The 25,664-nt window shown below is 40.1% G+C and overlaps 1 protein-coding gene across 1 annotated transcript; it reads left to right on the forward strand.

Annotated features, from left to right (window-relative positions):
* Nucleotides 1–1,792: 1,792 nt before the first annotated feature.
* On the forward strand, nucleotides 1,793–24,251 carry LOC139719674 (phosphatidylserine synthase 1-like). The gene is made up of 13 exons (XM_071631076.1): nucleotides 1,793–1,959; nucleotides 6,183–6,274; nucleotides 6,680–6,724; nucleotides 7,480–7,598; nucleotides 12,669–12,827; nucleotides 13,621–13,772; nucleotides 15,889–15,948; nucleotides 17,143–17,224; nucleotides 18,328–18,440; nucleotides 19,116–19,181; nucleotides 20,267–20,366; nucleotides 22,910–22,975; nucleotides 24,069–24,251. The coding sequence occupies exons 1-13, from the start codon at nucleotides 1,793–1,795 to the stop codon at nucleotides 24,249–24,251; spliced, it is 1,404 nt and encodes a 467-aa protein (XP_071487177.1).
* Nucleotides 24,252–25,664: the final 1,413 nt, after the last annotated feature.

Genomic DNA, 25,664 nt, shown 5'->3' on the forward strand with positions numbered 1-25,664 from the left:
GTGAATGAGACGTGTTCTTCTGTTAATCGGGTACTCCGCTTAATCGGGTAGGAAACGCTCTGCCCGAGCCTACCCGATTATGCAGAGAGTACTGTATAGGCCTATCGACGAAACCCAAACAGAAACAGAAACTTGGGGGGGGGGGGGGGGGGGCGTGCGGGTGGAGAGATACATGTTATTGTAATCAAGCATAATATCTTCATATATGGATTCATGGATTCTTCATGTCCATTGCATAAAATACCATGATATTTCACACATACACGCACACACACACACACACACACACACACGTACATCATATACGCGGTCACACCAGACACCTCCCTGTATCTTTCCATCCCTATACTTAGGCACACACACACGCACTCGTACACAGCATACATGTATTTTTACGTTATCTACAGGTAGGGCCTATACGTCTATCAACAAAAGCCAATACTAGTAATCAATTTACCGTTTGTACATTACTTTTTGTGCACGAGATTTGCAAATTATTTCTACATTTTTGGGCGTTTACTTTCCAGCGGCGGATCCAGAGGAGGGCTCACCGGGCGCGCGCCCCCTCTTTATTTTTTGGTTAAAACAAAAGAAATAAAAAGAAAAAGAAAATAGGGGAGAGGTGCCTGCGCCCCCTTTAATTTCGCAAAGGCGCCTCCCCTTTACGGAATTTCTGGATCCGCCCCTGGTTTCTCAACATGTGGGTGCTGTCCAATTTCTACATGATTTGGGCGATTTTGTACATTGAGGTTGCTGTATTTCTACATTATTTTAGTGGGCGTCAATACATTTGTTGGCGTTTGTGTATTTGTGAGTTTAACAGTCCTCCCCCTTTAATGGGCCCTAATTGTACCGTATGATTAGCACCTGTAGCATGTTATAAACAGTACATTCAGCTATGTCGAAAAATGGAATCCCGTGATATTTCCCGCCATATCTTATTTCTAGCTAACTTGGTAAATTTCGGGGTGCTGAATCAGACGAAAAAAAAAAAAACAAACTTTGACTACATGCATTTTTTTTTCTGGCATTGTCTTCAGGCACCATTTTGAATTTAAAATGGCCACTATACATGTAGATAGGGTGGTTTATAATATATTAGGACCAGTTTAGTTATCAAAGTTTTGGCTTGCTGTTGTTAGAATTCGTGTTCAGCACCCCATAAAAGGCGCTGTTCGTTTCTACATAATTATGGGTGATGTCTTGTACATTTGTGGGCGATTTCTAATCTACATTACGTTGTTGTTGTGTTTTTTTTGTGGTTAGTGTATCTACATTTGTTATTAATGTTTTATATGCCGTTTTACATCAGTTGGCGTTTCTACATTTGTGGACATTTCTTGTGGGTTCAACCGAGCACCAACGAATGACTTTACAAAGGCCGAGGATGTGATAAAATCCGTACACCTGTCATGTGCCATGTATTGTTGCTTGTGTTGTTTTTTACTAACATGACTAACTAGACGAGCCGTGTGCTCATTGGTGCGTAGCGACAACGAGCGCCTCATGTTTTTGTTGTTGTTTTTTTGTTTTTGTATTAAGTTATTATACTAGTAATCGGTCGCTCGTGCGCGGATTCAACCGAGTGCTAGTGCAAAAGAAATGCTAGCAGAACAACTCGAGCTCGGTGACAAGGATGGCACGACGCAACGTACGCGAGGGCGCGGCGGAGCGCGGATTGTAGTTTTAGTTGTGCAGTGCGCGCGATCTGCGAGGCGCTCTATCATCTTTGGTTGTGATGATATGTGGATGTACGTGTGTGTCGCGTGGTTATTATGAGAACAGTCTGGAAATGGCGAAAAGAGGGCACAAGCGTTCAAATTCGGAGATGAGCGATCACTTTCGCTACATCAACGAGCAAGAAGTGGAAGATATAACTCTGGAGTTTTTCTACAAACCCCATACATTGACGCTGCTTCTGGTTGCTGTGATCGGGACGTTTTATTTCGCGTTTACTGGGTAAGTATGACATCGCATCGACCCTCGTTTCGTTTCACACGTGTATCTTTCGGGTAGTAGGTGTGGCCGATGTCTGCGGCTCGGTAAAGACTTGTACGCCTGAACTGACCCGTGAGCAGATGGCCGTACCGGTGGTGTGCTGAGCTAACCGGTGTCTTGCCCCATGCTACATTGAAGTATCAAAGCTGTGCTGTGTCGTTGTAAACTCGTAGTCGTAGAGCCAGCAACGAAACCAGATGAGTTTGCATGCATGGGACGTAAAGCTGACTGTGTGATGATAGCCACAAGCGTAGATTAGATTTCTAAGTGGAAATTTAAACAGTTCAGTCCGGGAAACCCGCTCATGAGGACCGCCCCCGCGTACGAGGATGGTCCCTCCTCATGAGGACCTCCCCCCGCCTCATGAGGCCCCCCGGGGAACGCCTCATGAGGCCCCCCATTCACTTCTTATTCATCTCACATCTGACGTACAAATTGTCGCAACTTTGCACGGTGATTTTTTGTTACACACACATGTCCACTATCCATGATGAAAAGAAGAAAAAATCCTGTCTGTTTTTTTTTTTCAAAAATCGAGTTTTAATCAACCAATGCAGAGCGCCCATCAAAACACGGGCGCCAGCGCGTTCGCACAATGCAAGACTGCCGCACCTAGCGGCCTGATCCGACTAAATATTTTCGATGCTTTTTTCTGCTGCTCTCACCTCTCCGCGCACGAATCAGCCTCGTGAAGCTGAAGTCTGACATCTTTTTACACAAATTCGTAACGAGAAAAATTAGAACAGTACTAACCTGATCTTGTCCATATATTCCAAATTACTATTCCACACTGATAGAGTAGGTGGGTAGATGACATACTCCAGTTTGTTAGCAAAATAATCACTTTGTAGGTATGACGAGTTCACTTTCTTCGTCAATTCCGCCCACGATTCCGCCGTTTGGGCGCTTTTTCTGGAATCATCCCGCGACGCGACGTACGTCGCATCACATCACGCATCCAGCACATACCAGACTGGTATGTGCTGGATGCGTGATGTGATGCGACGTACGTCGCGTCGCGGGATGATTCCAGAGAAAGCGCCCAAACGGTAAGCGGGCGGCGGAATCGTGGGCGGAATTGACGAAGAAAGTGAACTCGTCATACCTACAAAGTGATTATTTTGCTAACAAACTGGAGTACATTGTATGTCATCTACCCACCTACTCTATCAGTGTGGAATAGTAATTTGGAATATATGGACAAGATCAGGTTAGTACTGATTTAATTTTTCTCGTTACGAATTTGTGTAAAAAGATGTCAGACTTCAGCTTCACGAGGCTGATTCGTGCGCGGAGAGGTGAGAGCCGCAGAAAAAAGCATCGAAAATATTTAGTTGGATCAGGCCGCTAGGTGCGGCAGTCTTGCATTGTGCGAACGCGCTGGCGCCCGTGTTTTGATGGGCGCTCTGCATCGGTTGATTAAAACTCGATTTTTGAAAAAAAAAACAGACAGGATTTTTTTCTTCTTTTCATCATGGATAGTGGACATGAGTGTGTAACAAAAAATCACCGTGCAAAGTTGCGACAATTTGTACGTCAGATGTGAGATGAATAAGAAGTGAATGGGGGGCCTCATGAGGCGTTCCCCGGGGGGCCTCATGAGGCGGGGGGAGGTCCTCATGAGGAGGGACCATCCTCATACGCGGGGGCGGTCCTCATGAGCGGGTTTCCCGGACTGAGTTGGAGCCTGCCTGCCTGGCTGGGTTGCAATTGATGCAAGACTTGTTTCAGAAAGTGGGCGTTAGTGTGCGTGACCATCTTTTGTGTGCATTTTATGTCCCGGGGACTCCACCGAGCAGATGGCCATGCAGTCACACTATCACAGACCGACAGTTGATTTTGTGAAAATGAAGGCCGTTGGCTTGGGCATTGCCCATTGGAAATAATAAGGGGTTCGTGAACCTACATTATGTATACACAAGTGCAGATGTGGATGGCATGCATTAGCCATTATGCTGTTTGCTTTCTAGGTAGGGCCGGCGGAGCATTTTGAAAAGTGTGTGTGTGTGTGTGGGGGGGGGGGGGGCACTTCCGCCTTCCGGGTTTCATGAGCTAACAAGCAAAAAAAAAAAAAAAAAAAAAAAGAAAATGAAAAGGTCTTCAGCTCATCTCTTCCCTTCCACTTCCGGGTTTCTTCAGCTGACAGGCAATTAAAGAAAAAAAGGGTCTTCAGCGCAAAAACAATACCTTACTGCGCTCACACTCAAGATCTCTATCTATTTCTTTTTAATAGTGCCACTTACTGTACCTAACTGGTACGTACTTCCGGGTTAAAAAAAGTGAGGGGTCCAAAATGATGACACCTTATGTATTCCTTTGTATGGTCCACAAAAAGTGGGGGGGGGGGGGATTCTTCTCAAGCTGCAAATTGTCCTCACAATCAAAGATACGCTCGGTAGACATCTTTAGTCAGTCTGTCGTCATAAACTATACACATGTAGGTGCCTAGTGGTGGTGCGATATCTCTATCTATTTTAAACTCAGAGCATTGAGGATCACGGAACATAAAAAACCTGCACCAATTATGTCCAAGGTTTGACCTCCCATTCCAAAATTCGCCTGCGTGCAAAAGCATGACATTTTTTACATGTGTCTGGCAGTCAAATTTTCGACAGCGTTTATGGTCAAATAATGGGTGGTTTGCTTTAATTTCTTCGTCTATTTATGGAAGAATGAATAGACAGAGTCAGATAGATTACAGATATAGGGAAAGGCTGATTGAGGGGAAAAGGTACAGTAACAAACAGGTGAAGACCAGGTAAAGTGATGATGGCGTATTAGTATCCAGATATTGATATTTTGTAACGGCCAACGCTGGAAGGCTAGGCCACTGCCAGGATGTGAACAATATGTACTGTACATTGTACCGTCTTCACACATTGGGCCGAATGCATAAAACAAGCAATTGCTTGTAAGCAATTGCTTCAAGCAAAAGCACAAGCTCGTCTAGCAAAAGGTGTAGCTCAAGCAATTGCTTAAATACATTATATGCATATAATCTTTTGCTTGTGCACATACCTTTTGCTTGCATTCAGCAAGCAATTGCTTAGGGTTCGAACAATAGCGTCACACCTGTGCGAACACAAGAACAAAGGCGAGTGTGGCAGCATGCATTTGAAAGGGCATGTGTGTGCGGAAACATTTCCTGACATAGCAGAAGAGCTATGAAATGACACTCATAAATGCACACACAGACGCACACACATACAACTATACACACACGCGTATTACTGGCTGATTCCCACCACTGCTTACAATAGCCCGCATCTGCCAGATCGCACGTGGAGAGACGTCTCCTTGCTCTCCACCGAAGTGAGACATCCTACCTGTTTTTCATCAAATTTTGCGTGCTAACCACTGGACATTCCCGTTGTTGAAATGAAAAATTTCTTACTCTACTTAAGAGTAATTTCTTGTAGATTTATACCACTCCTTCACAATTGTTGTCTTTCTTCCATGAATATGAAAATGATACTTAAAAGGGAACGTCCCAGATAAGCAAAAGCTCAAGCTCATTTTACAGAGCTTGGAAAATCGTAAGCAATTGCTAGCAAGAACTAGCAAAAGGTATGTTTTAATACATACGTTTTTAAGCAAATGCTTGGTCTCTAAGCAATTGCTTGCGGACAGCAAGCAATTGCTTGTACTTGCTAGCAAGAGCTTCTGCTCGCAAGCAATTGCTTGTTTTTATGCATACGGATTCGAGTAAAAGGCTAGCACAAGCAATTGCTAGCATTTATGCATCCGGCCCAATATGTGTAATGAACAGGAACTTTTCAGCATTAATCCCAATTTTGTATTCTGATCTTCTGCCAATAGTTTTAAATCAGAGAGTTGAAATGATCACTTCCTATCATCATGTGTCATCCACCTGTTCAGAAAACTGTAAGTGTGACCCCAATGTATATAACAAGATGAAAATATGACATGTTTATGGATTATTCAAGAGACTGAGTGAAGTGAACTGACACTGAAAACAAGAACCCTTGGTGGGCACTGCACACATTCTTGCACTGGTAGTTTGAGGCAAACTTTGACAAAATCAGCATTCTACTACAAAATGCATATTCTACATGTGTGTGACTGGCCAGAGTAACTGAGAAAATTGAGGGGGGAGGCACTTTGAACAAGAGTCATGAATGGAAATCTTTACCAAATTCAATATTCCTGTGCTATGTTGGTAGATCCAGTGAAAGCACCGAGCATAATGTATATCGTGGGATCTGCTGTGCTGTCTTTTACTTCTTGATCATCAGTATCTTGGCATTCCCAAATGGTGAGTTTAATATTTTTTTTTTCACTTTTTATTTTGTTGCTGTAATGTTGTATCATCAATGTTTTGCTTTGCTTTGGTGTTTGTGTCTTTATTGTACGGTATTTCACCTGTCGGTAAAATCTCTAGTGCTGAAGTTTTGCAATTTAAATGGGTCAAGAAGAAACTTGGTTGCCTAGATATCTGTGATGTGATATGATGAGATACATCAATTGGTATTTTCTTCTTCTTACCAATAAAGAAGGAAATCTTAGCTGATAACAGTAGTGAGCAACTCTCAGAAAGTTATCTGCATTGCCAAAATATTATATATAGCAAGAGAGAAGTGATGATTTGTGCATTTGATGTTCATTGTGTTTGAAATAATTGTTAATTTTGTCCCCTTGATCACTTTCTCTTTCCACTCAGGACCTTTCACACGACCTCATCCTGCCATCTGGAGAGTTGTATTTGGTAAGATTATCGGTCTAAATTTAAATACATTGTATATTTCTGTGATTTTATATCAAACACTCTGAGCCTTGAAGGAAGAGCATTCTAAACTTCAATTGTATTACTGTAAAAGTGGATATTTTTGCGGGACTAATTTTTTGCGGTCGGCCTGGTAAGAAGAGTTTCGCTTGATTTTAATTCAGTGGAATCAAGACAGTAAGTACTGGAACTTGTGGCATGCAAAAATATTCACATGCTTTTAATTTCGCGCTAGTTTCTGGTTGCGCGAAATGGGCGAAAATTTCGACACTGCGAAAATTTACAGTATATTGTATTGAACATACATGTATTGCATGATATTGTATTGTATTGAAACGGAAGAGTTGTGCTTGAAATAAGCAAAAGAATTTAAAGAAAAGAAAGAAAATAAAGAAAGAATTTTGTAGAATTAGTTCTCCCTGTGTCTTCTCTGCCATATCAGATTTCCCTTGTCACCCAGCTGTAGTTTACTGGGAATCAAACAGAAAAGGAATACTTGCAAAGACCATCAAATAAAAACATGAGGTAAAAATTCATCCTTTTTTATTCCCTTTCATTTTGACAGCATGCAGCTCTCTTTGTCTTACTCTCTCTCTGTCTCACGCTACAACTGACTGTGGTGATTAGAGATCAAATGTTGAATGTGTGCTGAGATGATGGACTGTTCACAGTTTGTTGACTTGTAGTAACTTTACATTTTGTGTTGTTTTGTTTTTTCCCCCCTCCCATTCATCCAGGCGTCAGTGTCCTGTACCTCCTGGTCCTCATCTTCTTCCTCTTCCAGACCTACGAGGACGTCAGGCGCATCCTCATCTGGCTCTACCCGGACCTCCAGGAGTATTACCTCCATGAGAAGGTGAGCACGGCATGGACAGGACAATGACACGTTTACTCCTGTGACCGTTGCTCCAGTCTTATTTTCTCCAAGGACTTAAAAGTTAAGCCCCAGTCACATGGACATGCCAGATCACTCGGGATCTGATCCGGGTGATCCGGGGAGAGATCCGTGTTGATACCTTGAGCATCCTTGGACATCCGAGAGGCCAGCACAGCAACTTTTGGAGGTCAAAAACATCCTGCGTCATCCAGAGACTGCCATGTTGGCAGTGCAATCTGGGATGGTTCGTGTGGCTGCCGTGTAGCCTGCCGTGTTGATCAGTGTAGATGCCATGTTTGTCCCTGTAGACACCAAGCTCTTCCGGCCCTATCAGTGTAGCTGCCGTGTTGATACCGTGTGTACAGTCATACCAACACCGTCGATGCTCCATTGAGGTCGAAACTATCCCTGATCTCCCTGGGTCATCATGTAGATCCTTGGGGATCCGTGTTTATATGTGACTGGGGCCTTACGGTTAGGGTTGTGATAGGGTTTTAGGTTTAGTTTGATGTGAAGATTAGGTTTAGGGCTAGGGTTATATTTGTGGGTAGAATTTATGTTTGACTCTGCATGCAGATATTTCATTGGGAGCAATTGTCGCAGCTAAGCAAATGTCTTGGAACCTGGTGTACCAGACCTGTTAATCTCCCTGATTAGCTGCAAGAAGCTCCCTGAATATCTTTTGTTTCATTGTTTCATTTTTCATCTGAGAAGATGGCTGGATAGCCCATATTCAGCTATACAGGGTGGCCCAAAAAGAACGGAACGGCTAAGATCTTTAATTTCAGCAATATCGTTGCAAATATGTCATCATGTTGCATACTATTAGAAAGGCCATTCCTTTTCCAAGAGAATGACACCAGACTCTTTCATTTCAGTTAATGTGTTACGATTTGAGGCCCATTTTTGTGAACCCTTGCAATATTCAAAATGTGATCATTTTGCACTCTCAGAGATACAGAAACCAGTGAGAATTCGGCTTACCGTAGAAATAGTAGCGTTCGCAATGTGCGGAATGTGGGGTGGACAGTGTTATTGTCGTCAGGTCGTCTCATTCACAATGGTAACGGACAATGACAGCCACAATCCACACATTGTGAACGTTACTGCTTCTATGGCAAGCCGGATTCTCGCTGATTTCGGTGTCTCTGAGAGTGCTAAATGACCACATTTTGAAAATTGCAAGGGTTGATAAAAATGGTCCTAAAACCATGATGCATCAACCAAAATTAAAGAACTTGGTGTCATTCTTTTGGAAAAAGAATGGCCTTTCCAATAGTATACAAAATAATGACATATTAGGAACAATATTGCTAAAATTAAGAATCTTAGGTGTTCCGTTCTTTTTGGGCCACCCTGTATACACTAAGATGGTCTTCCATGGGGTCCCGTTGGATGTGAGGAGGGACCACTTCACCGGGTTAAACACCCTGCTCTTTGCGATGAATAGATGAAGCGGGATCTTTTATGTGCACGAGTTGTGACGAGTTGTGACACGGGACCTCCATTTTATGTCCTATCTGAGGAGTGTCTTGCATGTTACTACAGGGGATGGTATGATTACACGCAACATTGCTCTGTGAGACGTGGGGAATCGAACCCAGGTCCATTGGATATGGAGGCAGACGCGCTACAGACTGAGCTAGCTCACTGCCCTGACGCCATTGCCATATCTTGCACTGACAAGAGAATGCATGTATACTGTACACGCCAAATATTTCCTGAGGTTTTTGTTTTTCCGAATTTTGCGAGTTTGGTGCTATTCGTGAATTTAAAAACATGCAAAAATATTAACTCTCATCATGACATGAATGTGACATGTATGCATACATTTCTTCGTTAGGTACATGTACTGTACTCCTCAATTGCGAATTAAACCACTCACGAAATTGTCTGGAAGTCCCGATCCGCAAAGATTTAGACTCACTGAATACTGGCGTATACAGTACCTTGATGTGTGAATGCGTACACATACAACGTTGTAATAGCCAGCCCTGCGATATTGTCAGCATCCTGTGACCTGTGAATGTGACTTGGATACTTTGGTGCACTTGGTTTGCGATGATAAATACTGGTATGATATGCCAGTGTTTGCTCTTGTTTGAATTTGTTTTATTACATGAAGGAACATTTGGTGTATATAATATTTGAAGTCATTAAATGTAGTTTTAATGTTAGTTTCTTGAAATGAAGGTGGATATTGCGTGATGATTTATCTGCAGGTATATTAGAGGCCTGTGGCATTTATTTCACTCCTAAATGTCAACATGACTTCTGGTTTTAATCACACCATGACCTCCACGGTATGGAGACTGGTAGCTTGGTCAGGCTGAGTGATGGCATTATGAGACACCTATGAATGTAAACAAGCTTATCACCCACCCATTGCTGTACATTGCTTATGTCATGCTACCCACCAGCCATGTGTAATGGAGGGTAGACAGTGGCGTATCTGGGGGGGGCAAGGGGGGCACGTGCCCCGGGCGCCACTCCTTGGGGGCGCAAAAAAAAAAAAGAAGAAGAAAAAGAAGAAGAAAAAAAAAAGAAAATAGGAAGAAAAAAGGGGAAAAAAAGAAGAAGAAGAAGAAGAAGAAACAACTCACCGGAAAGGGGGGGGGGGGGGAGGAAGAATGGGGGGGGGGCAGAAAACCAAATCAAAAAAAGATAAAAACAAACCATAATGATGACTCGGACAAAATGACAATGTTTATTGTGTTCACACAAGAATTCCATGTTATGTAAGCTGAAATACAACAATTTTCGGCTCGCTCGCTGCGCTCGCTCTCTAAATTTTACATAGAAGAAGGTGAGAACAAAATGTGATGATGGCGCGGACAAAATGACAATGTCTATTGTGTTCACACATGTCATTTTATGTTTAGCAGGCAAAATGTTTCACGGAGCAGCGGCTGCAATTTCTTTCGTTCTGAAGCGATCGCCAATTGATTCAAAAGAAGGCGCCAACGGTTTCGAAAATACGGGGGGGGGGGGGGGAGGCGCCAAAAAAATCAAACAAGGTAAGAACAAAACGTAATGATGACGTGGAAATAACAAATTTCGGCTCAATCGCTCGTACTAATTTAGAGTATTTCTTCAAGTCCTCAGTTTGTTGGCAAAAATCGTTATCTACAATCCCGTCACTATATCTTGATTAGAATTGTAAGATTTGATAAGCAAAAAATGACAAGAGTTCCATGTTTTGTAAGCTGAAATACAAAAGTTTTCGACTCGCTCGCTGCGCTCGCTCGCCAAAATTTATCAAAACAAAAAGGAGATAAGAACAAAACGTGATGATGACGCGGAAATATACAAATTTCGGCTCACTCGCTCGTACTAATTTAAAGTATTTTTTCAAGTCTTCAGTTTGTTGGTAAAAATCGTTATCTATAAGGCCGTCACTACTGTATATCTTGATTAGAATTGTAAGATTTGATAAGCAAAAACTGACAAGAGTTCCATGTTTTGTAAGCTGAAATACAAAAATTTTCGGCTCGCTCGCTGCGCTCGCTCGCCAAAATTTATCAAAACAAAAAGGAGATAAGAACAAAACGTGATGATGACGCGAAAATATACAAATTTCGGCTCACTCGCTCGTACTAATTTAGAGTATTTTTTCAAGTCTTCAGTTTGTTGGTAAAAAACGTTATCTATAAGGCCGTCACTATATCTTGATTAGAATTGTAAGATTTGATAAGCAAAAACTGACAAGAGTTCCATGTTTTATAAGCTGAAAAACAAAAATTTTCGGCTCGCTCGCTGCGCTCGCTCGCCAAAATTTATCAAAACAAAAAGGAGATAAGAACAAAACGTGATGATGACGCGGAAATGTACAAAATTTCGGCTCACTCGCGCGTACATGGGGGCATTTCATGAAGCAATTTGTCAGATATCTCGTCTGACAAACTGTTAAAAGCTACTGAAATCCTTGCTTCTGATTGGCTGAAAGCAAATTTTGTCCGACAAGTTGTCGGACAAAATGCTTCATGAAATGCCCCCCTGATTTAGAATATTTTTTAAAGTACTCAGGTTCTTGGTATAGATAAATCGTTATCTATAATGCCGTCACTATCTTGATTAGTTATTGTAAGATTTGATAAGCAAAAAATGACAAGAATTCCATGTTTTGTCAGCTGAAATACAAAAATTTTCGGCTCGCTCGCTGCGCTCGCTCGCCAAAATTTATCAAAATTCATTACATTTAAATCACCCTCAAAAGACCCCTTTTAAGGGCTTGAAAAGCATATCATGTGGACTTTGCTTAAAGTCCCTAACGGGATCGGGTTGGGGTTGAACACTAGTCCTTTTCAGAAATTAGGGGCGCAATTTGCGCGCTTGCCCCGGGCGCCGTTTTCCCTAGATACGCCACTGTTGATTGGGGGGGGGGGGGGGGGGGGGGGAGGTAGGCTTCAGACCTTGCATAAGGCTCTTGGCTAACTCCCGGTTTCTGTATGTGTGTGTATGTATGCACTGTACTGTTTGTCCTCTTAAAGGGTACCGTATAGCCAAAAACAGTGAATACCATGTTACAAATTGCATGTCTTTGTGTAACAATTTAAGTGTCACTGTAGATCTTTGTTTGTGCAAGTTGCAGTCATGCTTTTGCCTCTAGGCCATTCAAAACTTCAGTGCTGTGGTGCATTTTTTTTCTTGATATCATAAGCTGTCCTTAAGTGGCCATACACTTTATAAACTCTATGCCAGTGCATAAATGCAGGTAGTGTACAATTGTACCAATATTGCCATTTTAGAAGAAAGAGTTTACAATATATCGCTTGACTTCTACACTGGAGCTAAAGGTATTATTTACCATTTGCAGATAAAACAAAAACCCAGTTTTACTTGTAGTGCTTCAAAATAGTTAAAAGATGAGAGTTAGGGATTGCAAAAAACCAATGTAAGTAAATGTTGATCAGTATTATCAGTGTTAAGTATTATTAAATATGAAAACTCTGAACAATACTTACACTGTACTGTTGTAATAAATTGCTTTTAGAACAAATGTGGTTTGTTGAGAGAAAACAAAAAGTGATATCTTTTCCTTCTCTACAGGAGTACGCGGTGAACTGCTCGGACGTCACGTTCGAGCGCATCTGGGGCTCCTTCGACTGGTACTCCCTGTGCCATTTTGGCGGATGGATGCTCAAGGCGCTCCTGATTCGCAGCCCCATCCTCTGCTGGATCATCAGCATCACCTGGGAGATCACAGAGGTATGTGGGGCTGGGAGGGGTGAAAGGTCATTTGCTGCAGGGTCAGAGGTCAATTTATGGTGAGGGGAATACTGTGTACAAGCCAAAGAGTGGACATGAGCCTAGATATCAAAGTTTGCCCAATTTTGACTGGAGGAAACAAACAATGGAAAAAGAAAAGGAACAGTCCAATATTTGAATACTTGTATGAAATTGTTTCCATCTTAAAGGAAATATGAGGTCTTTCTGAAACATTCTTTCACTGTTTGTTAAGAAAACCCCGTCCCAAGAACACTCAAGGGAGTACATGACACCTGAGCCCCATTTTTATGCCTCCTCACTGAATGAAGGGTGCCGTCAGCGTTACTGCATTTGTGGATTACCACATAGGCCTTACCTTGATTTCTTTGGAATTGTGTATTATTACTTTCATGATACTCCTATTGGTTGACAGAAACACTTGTAACTCCTGCCTGTTATGATGCTATGTTGTAAAGGACCTATTTAAACCAAACATAAATGTGTTAGGCTGAGGGTTCATTACTTTCAAACTGTTGTCCACTGGGTGTACATGGATGTTGACTTACCTTGACTTACGCCTTTGGCTCCTACAAAGGGTTGAGTGGTGGCATCCGCTTCTTGATGTCCCGCCATTCTTGGCGGTCGCTGGCTAGATGACTGGCTTCTACTAGTGAGCACATATTCGTTTGCTCCTTCAGCCTGTTTTTACACAGTCTGTCCATCTCTTGGGTGGTCTTCCTTGTGGATATTAATCGTTGATAAATTCCACGTCTTGTTTCTCTTCTCTCCTTAGCTCTTCTTCATCCACCTCCAGGCCAACTTTGCCGAGTGCTGGTGGGACTCCATCGTCCTCGACGTCCTCGTCTGCAACGGTCTCGGCATCTGGCTTGGGATGAAACTCTGCAAGCGGCTGGAGATGACCGAGTTTCAGTGGGAGAGCATCAGGTGAGTGCTGTCATTTTGCTTTGCTGTAATCACGACACCTAGAAGAGCCGTCAACAAGTATGTTTGTGTGTTATTGTCTCACACTGTAAAACGAGGAATGTTCGTGTGCATTTTAATTTCTTTCGCGAATTTCACGAGAGCCAAGATTCACAAAATTAAAATGCACATGGAAGTTCTTGTCTACACTATACGCATTGAATGTTAGAGGCAACTCGCGAAAATTTCATGCTGCGAAAAAGGCCGTCAGCTCCAATTCACAAAAATTTCATGCCGTGAAAATATTTTTCATCCAAGATGAGAACATATGTGTGATTTTCTGCTGATATCTGATAGTACACTGGATATGTGCAATTTTCCCATATCCTTGTCAAAATGTGTACTATATTTGCCTTCAGAATACTGTAAAAATGGAAATTTTAAAAATGTGGAAATTTGCGCACATTTTGCGGAACCAGAAACTAGCATGAAAATAAAAGCATGAAAATAAGTCTTCTTGCTATACTTACCACTATGTAATGTCTTGATTCCACGGAATGAAAAAAATGTGAAATTCATCTGAATACTCAGCTGAGCATGAAAAATTACTCGTGCGAACATATGTGATGTTACAATATTGTTTTCACTGTTCATCGCAGTGTTATTATATGCAAAGGTTGGTATCCCTGAAGTAGTGTTCAAAAAAGGTCATACACTGTAATTATATGATACGATTTTGTAATTATGTTTTGCATGTTTTGCATGTTTTGGTATAATTATGATACATATAAGGCGCTTTGAAACTGTGTATTAAAGCGCGGTATATAAATGTTGATTTTTATTATTATTATTATTATTATTATCATTATTATTATTATTATTATAATGACTGGCGCTATGAAAATTGTAGTATTTCCTTGTTGATGAATGGGTATAGTTTCACTTGTGCTATAGGATTCAGTGAAAGATAGCATACCTGCAGCCTATACTGTAAAAGTGGATATTTTCACACAACTAATTTTTCGCACTTGGCCGAGTGAGAAGAGTTTCGCGTGTTTTTAATTCCGCAGAATCAAGACATCACGCACAGGAACACATGGCAAGCAAAAATATTTGCGTGCTTTTATTTTCGCGCTAGTTTCTGGTTGCGCAAAATGCGCGAAAATTTCAACACCGCGAAAATTTCCACTTTTACAGTATTGGATGTGATAAATTTTAACCCTTTCTGTGCCAGGGACATTGGACAGTGTGTATGATTTATTTTTTATTTTTTTATTTTTTATTTTTTTTAGGGGGATCCTATGCCCATTTGCACTGAAAGTACTCAAAGGCCCGAATTCACGAAGGTGGTACAATTGAAACCATGGTTTAAACCATTTACAATTTGTATGGAGCGCCAAGTGTCGCATGGCCTATTTCGTTACGAAATCAGTAATTTCGATAACGAAATGTCGAAATGACGAAATGACGAAATGACGAAATGTTGTCATTTCATTACAAAATGATCATTTCGTCTACGAAATGTTGTCATTTCGTTACGAAATTATAATTTTGTTGACGAAATGACTGATTTTGTAACGAAATAGGCCATGCGACACTTGGCGCTCCATACAAATTGTCCATGGCTTAAACCATGGTTTCAATTGTACCACCTGCGTGAATTCGGGCCAAAGGGTTAAGACTGCTTAGGTGTTTGTGACGTAACATTTCATATGACCCTGTCTTTCTCTTCCTGAAGCTTTGATGATGCAATTACTATCTCAAAATTCCATCAAAGCCATTTTATATTGTTTTCCAATATGCCTGGTAAGTTTTGATTGTCTGATAACACATATTAATAACTTAAGTATTGTGTTTCTGGGCATAGTAAATCTTTCATCTGCAGTGCCGTAGCATGCAGTTGGCTGACACATTTGTTCAAAATCTGTGTTGAACTTTATCATTACAGGTACATATCATGTACTGCAATGTGTGTATACACGTTTGTAGGCATAGGCTGATAACTCTAGCTGCTCGTGGCGTGGCAACAAAATAGATAGAATAGAAGAAAGACCAAAAAGAAGAGAAAGAAAAAAAAAAAGAAAGGTATACACCAAGCCAAGGGAATGTTCATTGTTGATTTCCTTCTTTTGCATTCCAGAGACATTCCATCTACCTCAGGGAAGATCAAGCGAGCAGTTCTCCAGTTCACTCCAGCAAGGTAAGCCAACAAAAGATTCCTGTAAATATCCTGTGGCCATTGTAAGAAGTACTTCCTGCATATGAAAGCCTTATCACCATGGTGTATGTAGGCCCTACATTGTGAGAGCAATGGATGGGGGGTTGAATTTCCTGTGTTAACTCTTGTCATCCTGTACTATTCTAGTTTAACCCCCCCCCCCCCCCCCCCTTAAAGATTTTGCAATTGTTGCCAAGTGCCTATTGTGCTATGCTACACTTGTTTGTACATTATACCACAAAAGTCTTGCTATGTGGCAAATGGTCATGCAATTGCTTTGAATATGCTGATTGAAAATTAGCTCTTTCCTACTGAGATATTAAAAGAAAGACATAAAGTTGTATGTCATATCAATTCACCTCCTGTGTAAGTTCCGATAATGGGCATTGTCTTTGTATTTCCATTATAAGAAAAACTTCAAGCCCAGAGCCCTTCACTCAAGACTTTCATTGGATCTTTTCACCAAAGATAATCCATATGTCCATTTTCCCATTTTGCACTGTTGAACTTTAATCTGAGCTGTGATGTGATGTTTAAATGGCTGAGAAAATACACTATAACAGTGAAAATTTCTGAAAATCAGCTGTCACTATCAAGATGTCTTTAACCGAAATTGCCATGGTGATGAATATTTTACTAGATGGTTTATTCTGACATGATAAAAAAAATGTGATGATTGTAAACTGGTCAATAACAGATTGTTAGTTTCTTGCAGCAGTTTCAACAAACTTTCATTTTTAGTGACATTTATTTCCACATCGTTATTTTAACATAATATATATCAAAGTCTAGTAGCATTTAGGATTATATAGCTCAGATTTGTTGAATTTGAAACATTGCTCATCTTGAAACTTCTTTGAAGGCTATTGGTCCAAATTCATGAAAGTTTGTAAAATTACAGCATGGTTTATGCAAATTTCTTTTACGTAAATACGATTGACAAATTGCTTAGGCCAACAAACGTCCAGTAACAATCATGCATTGATACGAGCATGTCAAAGGTATACCTAAGTGCTTATTTTAGAACATGGTCTATTGAAAGTAAACCATGGCTTAAATTTAAACCACCTTCATGAATTCTGGCCATTATGTTTCATGACTGACTTGAGACCCTCTATGAAGTGGCTATTGATCGTCAAGTAATGAGCTCCTTTGTCTTTGTATCTCAATTTGTAGCTGGACCAGCGTTCGTTGGCTGGAGCCTACCTCGTCACTGAAACGGGTTATAGCTGTCTACATCATGGTGCTTGTGGTTCAGGTACGGTGAAGGTTGACTTTTTTTTCCACCCAGATGCCTGAAAGGGATGGTATAGTCTTTGGTTGAGATGGGGCTTCAGGTTTCTGACTGTTGTGTGAGAAATGAGAAACAACCTGAAATATGAAAGAGCATTCAAATCTAAGAGAAATTCAAAGTTTATTAAACTGATGAAAAGTGGTTTTGATATGGCTGAAATATCTAAAAACAAAGAGGTCCTTGTAAAGATTGGGACCCATTGTTTATTAGGACCCCTTTGTTTTACTTTGTTTTTGGATACCTCAGCCATTTCAAAACAGATTTTCATCAATTAAACTTTTGATTACTCTTAAAATTGTATATTTTTTAATATTTAATTTCATAAGTGCTTTCTAATTATCTCCCAAAAAGTTAAAATCTGATTCTCCATCTCAACCAAAACTCATCCCTTTAAAGGGAAATATCCCTCTATCTCAACGTGACTGAATGAAATTAAATTGAGCAGAGAGAACAGTAGGAAGTGAAAGGGAGATGTCACTCCGTCCTCCTGCTGACTGAAGTGAATATAGAGTAAATATAGAGTTAACAGGAGGAAGTCTCACTGAAAGCGGACCTAGAACACAAGAATCTTGGAATGTTAAGGAGCAAACAAATTTTTATGATGAGATGACCTTGACTGCTACCTCATGTACCAATCAGATTTGAGAAATGACATCACGTCCTCAAAGCTCTCCCACCAGTTTGTGTATGCATATTCAAAAATGAGATGTTTCTGGTTGAAAATTGATAAAACATGCTCTGTTGAGTGTTACTTTTTGATATTCATTATGCTAATCGGTACTTCTTACAATTATATATGACAAAGTTATAATGAAATTCTCTATTCAGTGGATACTTTTGCAAGAGGCCAATGGGTGATTTTAAAAGGCAGTGACATTATCCCGTCACCTAATCTGTAAAGGTTATTGTGAGCAATGTCCCTCTTTTGAAATTAAGGGATTAATTCTGTCTGTTACAAAAACATTTTTTGTTACAAAAGATTTTTCAGCTTTAATTCTCTTTAATGTGCACCTCTGTATATTTATTCATCTTTTCCCATTTCTTTCTGGGTTTGTTTTCATTCACAGCTGTGTGAGTTAAACACGTTCTTCCTGAAGCAGATTTACGTGTTTCCAGCAGACCACATGATCGGCATTATTAGGATCACTATCATATGTGCAATTACAGCTCCCACTATTAGGTAAGGGATTTATTTAAAGTGGACTGTTTCCCCTGTTGAAATTAGGGGCATATAATGACAGAAAGCTGAACTGAGGAAAAAAGGGAAAAGGTCAGCTTTTCCATATTGTTTATGAAATTCATCAGTGCCTATTCTGTTGTGTTTTGTTTTTTATGAGTACAAATGTACATTCTTTTCTCATGCTTTAAATATTTCATTAATTTGCTTCTTGCTCTCTTTATATATTTGGAAAGGTGGGAATTTCTGGAATGTGTTCAGATTATCATTAAAAGTATATGACAGCATGCTTGTAGCAAAGAATCTTGGGCTGGTAACATTCAAAAGTGTGCCAAGAATGTATTAAATATCAAATGTATAGTATCTCTGTTTTTGCCTAATACCATAGTGATCATAACAGTGACAGTGATGGTACAGTACTGATATCTGAACTGCATCAACTCCACCTTATTAAGATGTTCAAGGTTCTACAGAAAATTATCAACACATAGCTAAAAAAAACAACAGAGAGGGCATGAACTATGCAAAAGCAGCTTAAGCAAGTTTATCTTGAGGCTGAGCCAGAAAGGTTGATATCCCTGTGACATTTTATACGCATTTCATTTTTCTCTTCTTGTGACAAATTTCAGCATTCTAACCACACATTTGTTTTTCTCCCTATCATTTTTTTTTCTACAGGCAATACTACACATACATCACTGACCCACACTGCAAGAGAGTTGGCACACAGACGTGGGTTTTCCTGTAAGTAAACTAGCATTACTTTAGTGATAAATCCTCATTATGTTCAAGTGTTGATGATTGTATATGTCATGTCATGATCGATTGTATATATTATGTCAAGCGCATGGAGAAGTTTGTTAATCATTATGCGCTTTATAATTCTTATCATTTTGCTGATCCAAAACCATTGTTTTCCCCAGAGTCTTGTGTTCTAGTCTATGTATGCTTCTAGACTGATTCCCTCGCAAGATAACTTCGCTCAAATGACTTGATACGCACGTCACCTGCACAAGGTTGATTTTGAAGATAAGGATTGACATTGAATTGAATGCATTTGTTTTACATATTGCCGCTAAGGAACAATGCCTGTGGTCTCATCCATGGAACCACAACAGCTCTTTATGATGATGAGGATGAGGATGATAGTATTGATAGTGATGATAATGATAATGATGGAGATGATGATTGTGATGATAAAAGTAATGATGATAAAGATGATAATGATACATTCTAGCAATGATGAAGATGGTGATTGTGATGATGATGATGATGATGATGATGATGGTGATGCATTGTAGTGATTAACTGATTAAATTATTGTGATTAGGATTGTGATGATGATGAAGATGATGATAGTGATGGTTATAGTGATGATGTTGAAGATGATGATAGTGATGATAGTGATGATGATGATGGAGATGATGATGCTAGTGATGACAATAGTGATGATAATGATGATGATGATGGTACTCCAGGATTGGAAGATGATACTGGTATTAAGGCAGGACATAACAGATTATATAACCATTTGGTTGAAGATTTCATGCCACTTTATCAGTACATCGCCCGTTTGTATTACCTGATCAAGAGTGATTTTTAGTTGCCCCATGGCAAGCAGGCCATATGGGTTTGTAGCACCCTGTGAGGGTATGAAAGTGGTGCTGGTAGCGGTAGCACTGCCAGCAGAGGTGATAAACAGCATTTGCTTTGATCATAGCAACACATGTCAAAGGTTGATGAAATAACAAGGCATATTATATCCTGGGCATATTGTTGGGTCTCACTTGATTTAACTGTTTTTTATGGGTCACCGATTCCCTCCCCAGAGCAATCACGCTGATTGAACTGATGGCATGCATCAAACATGGCCAGGAGATGTTCCAGCAGACAATCTTCATCAACATCTTTCTCTGGCTGGCAGCTCAGGTAATCGCAACTCCAGCCAGTTAATTGGAAATACTGTAATTACGCTTTATTAACATGTAATTGCTAGGAGTAGTAGTAGTGGTAGTGGTAGTAGTAGTGGTAGTGGTAGTAGAAGTGTTAGTGGTAGTGGTAGTGGTAGTAGAAGTGTTAGTGGTAGTGGTAGTGGTAGTAGAAGTGTTAGTGGTAGTGGTAGTGGTAGTGGTAGTAGAAGTGGTAGTGGTAGTGGTAGTGGTAGTAGAAGTGGTAGTGGTAGTGGTAGTAGTAGTGGTAGTAGAAGTGGTAGTGGTAGTGGTAGTGGTAGTAGAAGTGGTAGTGGTAGTGGTAGTGGTAGTAATAGTAGTAATAGTACATAGTAGTTGTAAAGTCACAGTATGTGTGTCACAATCATAATTATCTGATTTTCAGTGTCATTGCTTTTATCATTGTAATTGTTATGGATGTTGTTATTTGATGCATAAATCCAAAATTCTCCTCATGATATGTGCAGATTGACATAAAAAGACTCAATGATAGCTCATGACTTGTTACAATAGAAATTTCTTATTTTTTTTCCTCTCATTTTTCATGACCGTTATGCCTCTATGCATCAGAACATTACATAAAATAACAAGTCCACTAACTCTTCATATACCTCCGTGTGAATTCCCTGTGTGCTACATTATTCTTAAGCTGCAACACAGGCATGCTTTAGAAAAACATTCTTTTTTTCAAATCCATGTATTTTTTTACAGATTTAATGTTTTTGTTATCCTGGCCATGCAATGAGCAAAGTTGTAGAGAAAATTACAAGCTTGCTATGATGCAACATTTATGACAAATTTTTGATGATATTTCTGTCAGAATGACCACCACCTAAATTTTTGTACGGACACAAAACATTGACAAAAACTTAGAATTAACTTAAACAATCCAATAGGTATTCAACACCCCTTTGATATTCAATCATGATACTATACAAGCTATAAGTACACCTGTATGAGAGGAATGGAATCGTGAGTGAAGCTTTAACTGTACGGTGGCATTTTGTGATATATGGATATGGTCAAGCAAAATATGTGAAATTGGCACGCCATCTACTGAGTTGTGCGGGGGAACGTGGTACACAAAGAGTTCAAAGGACAAGTTCACCTTCATAGACATGTGAGTTGAGTGAATGCAGCAATATTAGCAGAATACATCAGTGAGAGTTTGAGCAAAGTCGGACAATCCGTTCAAAAGTTATGAATTTTTTATGTTTGTGCTCAGTCACGGCTGGATGAAAAGACTACTTTAGCTTGTGATGTCACATGAGTACAACGATATAAAGAAAGAATAAAGAAAATTCAACATATTTCCATTTTTCTCGCATAACAAAAGAACACTCAACTCCTCTCTTTCAGAAGGCAGGGGAAATAATATTTCCCTTAACCCTAACTAGGCCGGGCTAGGTAGATGATAGAGGCCGGGGGGGCCTGCCATGCCCCCCCCCCTCCAGATCTCGGCCATCGACCGCGCGATCGCGACGAAAATTGGCACAAACATTCCCCATGATGTAATTTAAAGTACCATGAAGTTAATTTTTTCAAAATTATAATTTACACTAAATTATGCTAATTTATGCATAATGATGCATGAAATCAACCAATTTGGAATAAATCACTAAATGAAGCTCAAAACAGGCACATTTTTTATGTAAATATTCTTTTTAGTGTCCTTAGCAAATGTAAGAGAAAAAAATTGTGCAATCAGAAAAAATTTCCTAAGTATATTATTGTTTTTTTAATTTCTTATGTATTTCCTTGTTTTTTCGAAAATATGTTGTTAATTGATTTTAATCAATAAAACCCCAAAATAATCATGCTTTTATGAAATTTGCTTGTAAACACAGTTTGCATTGAAATTGTACACGAATTCACATTTTTGAGCAATTTTTGGTCTGACATGCACGTGCATATTTATGCGCAACTTTGAAATCACGTGCCCGGGCATCGCAAATTTGGTGTCAAAAGATGCGGAAAACTCGAAAGAAAAAAGTCATGAAATGTCGCGGCGATAGCTTTTCGCGATAGCGATACATCGCGCGAAACGTCGAGAGGGGGGCCTCGGAGGCCCCCCACCCCCCCCCCCCCCCCCCCCCCTCCCCCCGCCTAGTTAGGGTTAACATACGCCAGTAGCAAGTCGAAGAAATGTGCACTTTATTCAAAAAGTAAAGTTTTGTGAAATTCTCTTTTTATTTTCGTTATATAGTTGTACGCATGTGACATCATACACTATATAGTAGTCTTCTCTTCGAGCAGTGACTGCGCAGATACTTAAAATATTTGTAACTTTTGAACCGATTGTCCAATTTTCCTCAAACTTTGACTGATGTGTTCTACTAATATTGCTGCATTCTCTCAATCCTTATGTATATGAAGGTGGACTTGTCCTTTAAAAATAAAAAAGAATTTTCCCCCATATAGTCTGAATGAACACGTTGAATATGATGTGCATATTATGTCCTCAGTGGCGATGAAAATAATGTTTATTCCTTTCCTCCCATTTTCTTCTTTTTTTTTCTACAGTTGATCTTTGTCCTTATATGCTTCTACGCATTTTGGTGGTACTACCAGAAACACAAGCCCATGCTGGTATGTGCCTCTTGTATATTTTGTGTGTATTTTTTAAAATCAAAAGTATACTTTGCAGTGCCAGTTCCAGCACAAATCTCAAATGTTGTTTGTACAAATATAATGTTCTGTATCCTTTATACCAGTACCAATTATGAGAGATTGTGATCAGGTGCAGTGATTAAGGTATATTTTAACAAGTGTCTTCACCTTTTACAAACTTGTTTATACTATGCACCATCTTGTGAGTTGCTAAATATGCCCCACTCCAATCATTTCTGTCTCCCTTCATATTGATTGATTCCCATGAAGTTATGAATATTCAAGATTGAAAAATGACAATGATGTTATGAATATTCATATATGGAATGATGATCACAAAGTTAGGAATATTCATGATTTACAATAACTGGCATTTAGGATGTTGTAATAGTTGCATGATGATGTATGTAGATAGGTTAATAAATGTGAAATTACTACTATGCTATGTGCTGATCAATGCCCAAATATCACTATTTTAGGCATACGTTATATATTTCATTTCTTTTCTTCTTTTTTTTTTTGAAATTTTGTCTTGTATGCTCACCTCTAAATCAAGCAAATTTTTGATGGTAGTATTCAAATCTTACCTGTCTGCCCTTTCCCCCGTCATCTCTCTTTGTCTCTTAGAAATTATCATCTTGTCTTTTGAATTATATTTCTAAATGTCACTGCATATCTTAGAAAAAGATCATAGTTTTTGCTAAATTCGTTAAGGCAGCATGAACACACCAGAAAGCAGTTTACAACATTTGCTAATTTAGGAGAGAAAGAATTGAATTTTTGTCTTCTAGAATATATTGCCACTACAGTGTTACTACCAAAACAAATGGTCATGTAAAACAAAAGGCCTTATTTTGACAAAAATCTGGTTTTTCATTCTTTATGTCGTGAAACATTAATAGTAGTTGTAAAATTATGATATAACGATTAATGTTATAGCACCAATCCACAGAAATATGGTTTCTAGGGCTCAGATGTGTTTTAATTGGCATCCTCAGAATTACCACATACTTTCATACATCTTTGTCAATTTATGCAATGCAATTTCACCTTACTCCAATCTTCGCTTCAGCCTCAGGAGAGACCGGTACCGCTAGCTGTGCGTCGTCTCAGTCAGCAGTCCACATCTGCCCCATCGACGCCCACCAAACAGATTAACGGGCTGCCCGACGAAAGTTCAACCAACAGCTCCCCACACCACTATGGCACAAGGCAGAGGAAGGCGCAGAATGTGGAAAGGATCAGTTTGTCGTGATAACATTTTATAGAGATGGGGTGAAGGATAAGAGGGATGGATAGGATTAGAAGGAGAGAAGGAATGTAGGAGGAGGAGGAGGAGGAGACAGAAGGAACAGAATGGGGAGTAGGAGGAGTAGGAGGAAGATATGACGAAGGATGAGGGAGAGGAGAAGGGGATGGTGGGCTATTAAGAGGAGGAGGTCTGGATGAGGAGATGGGAAGAAAAAGAAGAAGAAGCGGGTAGAGAGGAAGAAAGGGAAGGTGGAGGAGGAGAAAGAGGATGGAGAGGAGAAGGTTGAGTAGAAGGAAGAGGGGGAGGATATGAAGAAGGATGAGTGGGAGAAAAGGGGATGATGGTGGAGGACCAAGAGGTCTGGAAGAGAAGATGGAGGAGAAGAAGAAAAGGAGGAGGAGAAGGAGTATGAGAGGAGGAAGAAGAGGAGGGGGAAGATATAAAGATGGATGAAAGGGATGAGGAGGAGGACATGGAGAAGAAGGAGGAGGAGGAGGAGAAAAAAAAAATGAGGAAGAGATGGAAAATATGAAGGATGATGGGGAGGAGGAGAAGGAGATGTTGGTGATTGAGGAGGATGAGCAGAAGGAGGGGAGGGGCAAGACTTGGAGGAGGAGGAGGAAGAGGAGGAGATTGAAGAAGATATGAAGAAAGAGGAGATTGTGGAGGAGGGAGGAGGAGGAGGGAATGGTGGTGGAGGATGACGAGGAGGTCTGGAGGAGGAGAAGGAGAACAAAGAAGAAAGAAAGGGAAGATAAGGATGCGGAGAAGAAGAAGAATGAGGAGGAGGAGGAAAAAGAGAGGGAGTAGAAGGATGGAGAGAAGAAGTACTAGAAAGAGAAGGAGGAGAAGGGAGAGAAGGAGAAGAAGGAGATGACTTGGGATTGAAGAGAATTGTAAATGCTTGCTCTAAGGCCAAGGACTAGCAGCAATATTCTCATTCTGGAAGAAGCCTCTCTTGGCCCCATCTGCCAGTCTCTTAGTGGTTCTATTGCTTCCATGGAGAGCTTTTGGAGATAGATGGACTTCATGACGACCAGATATGTACGATGAACTAGGAGGTCTGAACGTACTGGCAGAAGGCTATCCCATAGACTGTAATTGAATGTGAAACAGTTTTAGTCTCATCACATGTATTTCTCTTTGCATTGATGTGATGAAAGAAAAAAAAACAGGAAAACTTGCAAGCCCTCAAAGTGTTTGAATTTTTGGAATTTACGGTGCATATGGAAGCAGAGTATAGCTGAAGAGTCAGATATTGCCAGATTAAGCAGCAGGTTTGATAGACTAAACAAATTGCCAAAATAAAATGCGATGGTACTGTTTCGTCTGTAGATTACCTTGCACTCAAAAGAAGGCTGTGTTGAGAATGGCATGAGTCTGGCAAGATGAGACTACTATGCATTGTAAATGTAT

Source organism: Diadema antillarum, unplaced genomic scaffold (assembly GCF_040938485.1).
Source record: "Diadema antillarum isolate AM-2024a unplaced genomic scaffold, OU_Dant_1.0 scf00000009, whole genome shotgun sequence".
Lineage (NCBI taxonomy): Eukaryota > Metazoa > Echinodermata > Echinoidea > Diadematoida > Diadematidae > Diadema > Diadema antillarum.

What these genes read in the sequence shown, in the direction of transcription:
- LOC139719674 (XM_071631076.1), top strand. Translation starts at nt 1,793, where the DNA reads ATGGCGAAAAGAGGGCACAAGCGTTCAAATTCGGAGATGAGCGATCAC. An exon ending in AGTATTACCTCCATGAGAAG is followed by an intron (nt 7,599 to 12,668) that starts GTGAGCACGGCA and finishes CCTTCTCTACAG; the next exon opens with GAGTACGCGGTGAACTGCTC. An exon ending in CTCCAGTTCACTCCAGCAAG is followed by an intron (nt 15,949 to 17,142) that starts GTAAGCCAACAA and finishes CTCAATTTGTAG; the next exon opens with CTGGACCAGCGTTCGTTGGC.